This window comes from Fistularia commersonii, chromosome 22 (genome assembly GCF_037954325.1).
Source record: "Fistularia commersonii isolate RoL2024-O1a breed Wild chromosome 22, RoL_Fcom_v1.0, whole genome shotgun sequence".
Lineage (NCBI taxonomy): Eukaryota > Metazoa > Chordata > Actinopteri > Syngnathiformes > Fistulariidae > Fistularia > Fistularia commersonii.
Genome location: NC_141305.1, coordinates 11694156 through 11702853, shown reverse-complemented (window position 1 = coordinate 11702853; position 8698 = coordinate 11694156). Strand labels below are relative to the sequence as shown.

At 44.5% G+C, this 8698-nt stretch overlaps 1 protein-coding gene across 1 annotated transcript; it reads left to right on the top strand.

The window, feature by feature from the left end:
- Positions 1-563: 563 nt before the first annotated feature.
- Positions 564-6885, top strand: anapc7 (anaphase promoting complex subunit 7). Its single transcript, XM_086169319.1, has 11 exons — positions 564-777; positions 1412-1598; positions 1811-1930; positions 3115-3226; positions 3358-3511; positions 3953-4095; positions 4328-4445; positions 4689-4885; positions 4966-5190; positions 5272-5422; positions 5777-6885. The coding sequence occupies exons 1-11, from the start codon at positions 677-679 to the stop codon at positions 5964-5966; spliced, it is 1698 nt and encodes a 565-aa protein (XP_086025445.1). The 5' UTR covers positions 564-676; the 3' UTR covers positions 5967-6885.
- Positions 6886-8698: the final 1813 nt, after the last annotated feature.

The following is an 8698-nucleotide window of genomic DNA, read 5'->3' as shown; positions in this document are numbered from 1 at the left end:
CTGCAAACAGGAAGGTGCTCAGTGCTGATCCCTGATGGATTCTCACCTCCACCCTGAACTTCTCTGTTACCCCACAGCACACTGCACCACTGTCTCACAGCGAGCATACATGTCCTGCACCAGTCTAACATACTTCTCTGCCTTTCCAGATTTCCTCATACAATACCAGAGCTCCTCTCTCGGCACCCTGTCATATGCTTTTTCTGGGTCTACAAAGACCTTAACTTACATGTAAAATGTGAAATGAAATGTGAAATTTTCAATTAAAAAAAAAAAAAAAAAAAAAGAGAAAATGAATTTTGAAATAATAAAATCTTTCAAGGAGATGTATTATTTAACTCTCCTGGAGATTTTTGAGAAACCCAAACCGTCTGTGACCTCCAGACGTTGACTTTTCTACCCGACTGACAAAAATACAGGAGTATCTTACCTCATACTTTGCGTTTTAATCTGTTTTCCCCCTAAAATTCAAAGGAAAAGTTCAAATGAGTTTTAAAGAGTCGTGGAAATCGAAAACAGTAGTGAAAAGTAAGAGGGTTTGAGGGGGACTTGAACGCATCACTATGCGGAAGGGACCGTGTTCGGCGCCATATTTAATAGACTACGAGACCTTTAGCCACCGTTAGCTGTTGACAAGTGCGATTTTCGCCCTTTAAACGGCTTTAACTTCACCAAAATGAATGTCGTGGATCATGTACGGGACATGGCCGCCGCCGGCCTTCACTCCAACGTCCGGATATTAAGCAGTTTGCTGCTGACAAAGAGTAACAACAACCCGTAAGTAATGTTAGCACAGGGTCCGTCTATTTCCTGAAGGCTACTCTTGGGTACCCCACTAAAATAGCTAGTCAGTCCTCAACGAAACAAATAAACTGCAAACTTAAAAGTTCTACCCAGTTTCTAACGAACAGCTGTTTCTGTAGTCTAGCATTTGCCTTGTATTTGATCAGATAGCTCAATGTTTATGTTCCCTTACCGGTGCTTGTGGTTGTAGGATTTTGAAGTGGGAAAAGCATTTGACCACGTATTTGATAGTTATGTTGCTATCGAACAATACAGTGGTCAGCATTTCTATATTTAAATCACATGTGGCCACTACAGGATACTTTTCTACAGACATTTCACGTCTAGTTTCCCTTGTCAGTAATTTTCAGTATGATTTTGGGGGGGGATCACGACCAATCCCAATTTGAAGAAAAAGCACAATGGTAACTACAAACTAAAAACATTGACAGTGTGAGTTCACAAGCAAATTTGATGTTTTTCGATACACCCCCTTGATTTAGTTATTCTTTGGAGTTGCATGACAATTTGTATTGTGTTTACAAAACAGTACCATGTGTTTTAAAGACCCATGTGGAGTGACATTTTAACCTGATGTCTTAAACATTTGTTCCTCCTTGTTACCCAGAGAGCTGTTTTCACCGGCACAGAAGTACCAGTTGCTGGTTTACCACGCCGATGCCATCTTCCACGACAAAGAATACCGAAATGCTGCTTGTAAATACAGTATGGCTCTGCAGCAGAAGAAGGTGCTCAGCAAGACGTCAAAAGTTCGCACCTCAACTGGCGGAGCTGCCTCTAACCTGCAGGCACAGGTACGATAGACAAGATTAACCGCTTAAAATTGCACCCCGAGTCCCAGCATAACGTTTATAACCTTTTCTTTGCAAGTACTCTGGTACGCTGTTTTGTCATTTCTGTTATTGTAGAAACTTTATCCTTATTTTGATTGCTTTTCTTACTCAAATTCGTCTCTCTGTCGGCTCATTGGGATCCATCCAGTATCATCCTTAATCTTGTTTTCCAGAGTTTACCTTCAGAGATTGAGGTGAAGTACAAGATTGCTGAATGTTACACCATTTTAAAGCTGGATAAAGATGCCATCGCTGTGCTGGACGGGATTCCGTCCAGACAGAGGACCCCTAAGGTGGGTTTCTTCTTCATCTGTTTGTGCTACAATGCATGTAAGTAATTTTCGTAGCATTTTTTTTTTTTTATGTGTGTGCAGGAGAGAGAGCTAATCCTTCCAATGTGCTGCAGCGGGTCCAACACTTTGGCCCGCTATGTGTAAATGAGAGTGTGAAGGGTTGTTTGTCTCCACAGTGGCTTGCAAAAGTATTCATACTCCTTGAACTTTTTCGCATTTTGTCACATTAAGACCACAAACATTAATCTGTTTTACAGGAACTTTATGTGTAAGACCCAAAAAAAGGGGTACACAATTGTGAAGGAGAAAGAATGTTATACATGATCTTATTCTATTTATTTATTTTATCACAAATTGATAATGGAAAAGTGCCATGTGCCAAAGTACTCAGCCCCTCTGAGTCAATTCTCTATGGAACCACCTTTTGCTGCAATTTCAGCTGCAAGTCTTTTGGGGTTTGTCTCTTAACAGGTTTGAACATCTACAGACTGACATTTTTCCCAAATCTTCTCTGCAAAACAGCTCAACCTCAGTCGGATTAGATGGAGAGCATTTGTGAGCAACGGTTTTCAGATCTCACAACAAATTCTCAATTGGATTTCAATTTGGACTTTTGACCGGGCCATTCTAACACTTGAATTTGTTTTGTTTTAAACCATGCCAGTATAGCCTTGGCCATGTTGGGTCTTTATTGGACAAAGGAGTTTTCTCTTGATGTGAGCCCTGTATTCTCACTATTCCACTAGGTGGCAGGACCCAGTACTGTCTAAAATCAGAGTTGCAGAGGGTGAAGACAAGGGGGGACAGGGCCGTCCCTTGAGGTGCCCCTTTGTTGTGGACCTCCCTGTTTGACACACAGTGTCGGAGACGTACACACTGTGGTCTGCCAGTGAGCAGGTCCACAATCTTAGACCCAAAGGAGGCATCTACCCGCATTGATGGCAATTTAGCACTAAGTAGAGACGGCTTGATTGTGTTGGATGCACCGGAGAAGTCAGTGAATAGGACTCACAGAGCTCACAGGCTGGCCTGGATGGGCATGGCTACGATTGTCCTCTAGGAGGGGCTGTGGCTGGGGATGGCAGGTTGGATAACAGTAGCCAAATCTGTTAACTCTTCTTCTAATCTCATCCCCCGCAACGCTGATATTAACAAGTGGCCTCCGTGTTCTCCGTCCCTTTCAGATCAACATGATGTTAGCAAACCTGTACAGGAAAGCTGGTCAGGAACGCTCAGCGGTGACCAGCTATAAAGAAGTCCTCAGACAGTGTCCCCTCGCCATGGATGCAATCATTGGTAAGAAAAGGAGCCGCGTCACGGCCCGCGTGGAGCTTCTGAGTCTCTTGTCACAGTCTCTTTACTTGGACTTTGATTTCTTGGATGCGACAGAGCCGTTTATACAACTGAGCACTTCACTCTTCCCTCAGGCCTCCTCTCCCTGTCAGTCAAAGGAGCCGAAGTGGCCTCCATGACCATGGACGTCATCCAGAGTATCCCCAACATCGACTGGCTCTCTGTTTGGATAAAAGCTTACGCCTGCATACATGGAGGCGACAACCAGAGAGCCATCAACACAATTTGGTGAGATGAGCACTAACGTGTAATAACCCGATGTCCGGGGTTTCTTTGACGCTGCAGATGAAAATGCCCTTTTACAGATCGCCTTGCAGGGCAGCCAAATGTAACAAAGACGCGTCAGAAACACGCGACGAGGATTCTTGGGAAAGTCACCCAGAAAATTGGGATGAATACAAGGATATTACGTGTTACTTATTATCTTTTTTTTATTCATATACTTACTAAAATCATGACGCATCTCATTAATCTTGAAATGTTATGATCCCACAGAATATTTAGCTGATTGTTCTCCTCACAGCTTGTCTAAAGAATCATTCCGGGACAGATAGCCAAAGGAGTCCGGAAGCGCGGATCCAGTTTGAGACTTTAATGAACGGCGAGGACCCAACTGGATGCAGCTCGGCCTTTTTCCCCAGTAAACGTTGCCTTCTCTTCTCTCCGCAGCTCTCTGGAGAAGAAGTCTCTGCTGCGGGACAACGTGGACCTCCTGGTCAGCCTGGCCGACGTCTATTTCCGGGCGGGCGACACCAAGAACGCCATCCTCAAATTTGAACAAGCCCAGATGCTGGACCCATATCTGATAAAAGGTGATCTGCTGGTAACGCCTTCATCCTGAGGATTGTAAACAGCCTTCATAGTGGCAGGCAGCGACAGAGGAGCTCTGAAGCGAGTGAAGGGGGAGTCATTTGCGGTCCGTCTCAGGTCCAAACAGGCTTTCCCTTCTCGCTGGAGTTCGATAGGCTTTTACAAGCTAGTTATAGAGTAGGATGTTTTTGGGCTGGTGTTTAAAAGGTGAGCTGACTGTGACACTGTCGGCAGGAATGGACGTGTACGGTTACCTAATGGCTCGTGAAGGACACCTGGAAGACGTCGAGGTCCTGGGAGGACGACTGTTTAATATCTCGGACCAGCACGCAGAGCCCTGGGTGATATCCGGGTGAGTCTACGATGGCGGTAGCTGCGATTAAAAATGTAAACGGTCACTTGAAAAAGATGTTGCGAAACATTAAGCGCCTTTCCATTCGGTCTCGAAACACAAGCAGTCAAAACGTCGATTCATTCTGATAAGAACTGAAGACCAGACTAAAAAGAAGCGCCGTGCACAGTCTTCCTGTGTAAAGATGCTACTTTAAGGGACGTGGGTTCTTATAATGTTCTGACATCCGTGTCTGCGCTTCAGCTGCCACAGCTTTTACAGCAAGCGCTACTCCAGAGCGCTCTACCTGGGAGCCAAGGCCATCCAGCTGAACAGCAACAGTGTGCAGGCCCTCCTCCTGAAAGGCGCGGCGCTGAGAAACATGGGTCGCGTACAGGAAGCCATCATTCACTTCAGGGAAGCCATGCGCTTGGCGCCCTGTCGACTCGACTGCTACGAAGGCAAGTCCCCGCCGATCGCGGGAATTCCCGGATCCCACGCGTGGCGAAAATCTCACGAGTAACATCCGCGCTTCCCGCAGGTCTGATCGACTGCTACCTTGCGTCCAACGGGATCCGAGAAGCCATGGGAATGGCCAACAACATCTACAAGACTCTGGGCGCCAACGCGCAGACGCTGACCATCCTGGCCACCGTGTGCTTGGAGGACCCGGTGACGCAGGAGAAGGCCAAGACGCTGCTGGACAAGGCGTTGGCTCAGAGGCCAGATTACACCAAGGCCGTGGTTAAAAAAGCCGAGCTGCTGAGTACGCGCATCCCGTAGCCCGCCACCAGATGAATATTCCGTCTGCCGTTCTGCCGACACGCTTTTCGTGTTTTTCGTCCAGGCCGCGAGCAGAAATACGAGGAAGGGATCGCTCTTCTCCGCAACGCCCTGGCCAATCAGAGTGATTGCGTCCTGCACAGGATGCTGGGAGATTTCCTGGTGGCGGTCAATGATTACCAAGAGGCCATGGATCAGTACAGCATCGCACTGAGGTGACCGATCACGGCGGTTTTCAGTTTTATCGTTTCAGTGTCTTTAGAAATATCCCTCTGCTGACAGTCGTCACTTCTCATACGAATATCTTCATATTGAATGGGACGGCACTTCATTATCTGTGCCAATATTTGACAGCACTACCATCGTTGCTTAATTAATATAGCGAATGTTTCTGGTAATAATATGGATGAGATTATGGGCTGTAATACAGCCTGGCGCACCAGCAGCAGCACTCTGTTTATTTTCTTTTGAGTGCGATTAATTAGTAGCAATTCTTTAAATTGTCTTAAGTCCAACTTCTCTAAAGCTGTTGGAAATCTGACACTTACTTTTCTCCCTTCATCTCCAAGCCTGGATCCCAACGACCAGAAGTCTTTAGAAGGCATGCAGAAGATGGAGAAGGAGGAGAGCCCCACCGACGCCACAGTGGAGCTGGATGGAGACGACATGGAGGGCAGCGGAGAGGACGGGGATCTGGAGGGCAGCGACAGCGAGGCGGCACAGTGGGCCGATCAGGAGCAGTGGTTTGGGATGCAGTGATGCCCGAGCCCCAGGAGCCATCAGGGTGTGGAGCTCTGAAGCCCAGACTGTTCTTTTGAACGAACGTGGGTACAGACCGACCCCCTCCCTCAGATAAACAGGGCTTATTCTGTCACAGGAGGGATTCTGTTTTGTTTTGGGTTATTTTTCCTTTTTTTTTTTTTTTTCTACAGCATGATGTGTAACCTCAGCAATTTAAGAGCCAAATGCATCACAGACGACGAAGACCTTGTGGAACCCTCCTATCTATGTCTGCTCTCAAGCGACGAGCATGCTGGGAAATTCATTTGTAGGTCAAATAACGAAAGTGAGACTTGGTAGGAAAAAAAATACACTGTCTTTCTGTGTGCATTCAGGCTGACATCTTTTTCACACATAACTGTTTGTGTACGTGAGTCAACTATAACTTGGTTCCATCCAGCTAGAACCTCTGAAATCTTTGCTCTAATCCTTTGTTTTGTTTTTTGTTTTTTTTTGTTTGCAGATTGTAGAAAACCAAACATTTGGCCAAAAACTAATGTAGAGGGCAGGCTACTTTCCTAAATGGAAATCAAGTCACATTTCACACACTAGGATGGCGCCGCCTTTCATTATGGATCCACCCATGAAGAAATGCATGTCCTTGTATTATGTGTTATTACATGGAATTACAAACTTTAGGTGTGAAACTGACGGGGCACTGCCGTCTGTCAAAGAAAACTTGGCCTGCGACCATGAACCCCCGTCATATGCTCACCTTGTTATGTTTGTGTTTGCCTTTTGTGACAACCCCATAATTGATTTAAAGAAAGAGTTTGTAGTATTTTGTACATATTTTTAAAAACTGTATAATAAATTCATTGTACATTTAGTTTAAAAAGACTAATCTTTTGTGCAGTTTCTGTAATTAAAAACCAAACTCTGGAGTCATGAGTTCAGAAAGAGCATGAATGACACTTTTATTTACCCGAAACCAAAGTTGATGAGAAACACAGTACAATCATCTCGGAGCGTTCAGCGCTGCAGTGAAGGGACCGCTGCGCCTCACCTACTGCACATCTCAGGGCAAAGCAAAAAAAAAAAAAAAAGTAATTTTGTGTTTTTCAAATAGCCCATAAAAGTATTTCCTTAGGAAAGATGAACTGAGTTCTTGAGCTTATTGTATCTGACGAGTGTCTATTCTAACCAGTAACACTATACATTGTCTGTTACACAAGTCTGAGTTAGCTGACATGCACCATGGAATATTGTACAGCATACTGTACACAACACTAAGGTCTTACTCTAAAACGATGGCATCTAAGGCTCTTCATGCAGAGGTATGGAAGGACCGTTGAAGTGGGATTGGCTACTTTCCTCAAGACAATTATTTATGGCCGTTCTTCCAAGGTTACTGACCGTCAGCTTCCTGTAGGATGCGCTGCCCAACACACACAACATGCACGACAACAAAACAAAACCAAAGTTTCTGCAAGGAATTTGGAGTGGAGTTGGGCTACAGAGCCTTGGCTGGAAGGAAAGAAACAAAAGAGAAGGAAGAGTCACAATTCATGGACATAAGAATCACAGGCCTAGGTTTCTGGACAGCAGATCATTTCAGCAGACTGAAGACTTCTAAAGCAAATATAAACACGGCGCCATCGGTAACCAGAATGACTTAAAGGGGAAAAAAAAAAAGTCACACCAAAAGGTGTTTGGGCACTTAAATGCCAGCATCTGCTCATCACCAGGGCATGCAGCCAGCGAAGGGATGGACAATACATCAGGATTTTATTGCTTTAGTCGCTTTATTTTAATTCTTTTTATTTAGGAAGTTCTCAGTCATCCAGGTCATGGTAAATTCTTGTCAAAATCTTTTTGTCGTGGCAGCTGGATTTGAATTTCTTCTTGTCCAGTTGCCACGATAAGAAGATTTTGACAAGAATATTTTAGAATAATAACTTCATTGTCAACATCTAAACGGGATCACACATTTGTCAAACTCGCAAATTGCACATTTATATTTTACTCATCCCCTTGGTAAAGTCGCATGGCAGTGGACTTCGAACATTATTTAACGTTAAAAACGTGAACCAATGACCTTAAGATTTGACTGAAATGATACTGAAAAGAAAATACAAGAGTAAAATTTGTAACAACTGCACAATACAGTAATAAATTATATAAAAATGTTAAAAAAAAATTTAAAGTGGCAAAATATTGCCAAATGAGTATTACAAACAAATCACAAAAAATGGACGCCCCCCTTCTCATCCCGCTCTCTCTCACACACACACACACACACACACACACACACACACACACACACATATAACTTAATTTTTAAGAATCAAGTGATAAGCAGATCGCTGCCAGATTAAGTAGAAGTGGAATTAGCTGCTGATTATCCAGGAGTTTATATTTGTGCATCTCGCATTATAAATGGTCCTCCATATTGCCCAACCCTGAGCTGCTCTACAATAACAAACCACCAGCACTAGCGATGCTGTGCCAGCAATGCCAATAATAAACAAACGTGTCCCTGGCACTTTGTGACATTGAAGGCATTTCCCCCCCCACAAACTCACCAACAACCCTCCATCCCCCTTCTCTATGTGTTTTTTTTTTTTTTTTAAATCCCTTACAATTCAAAAACTACATGAGAAACTGACTACGGTTTCCAATGTGTGAGGGTGTGTACAACCATGGGAGGGAGAGCAAGCTTTAGTCGGCATGCAGGTCAAGGTGTACTCACTCTGCGGGTAAACACGCGG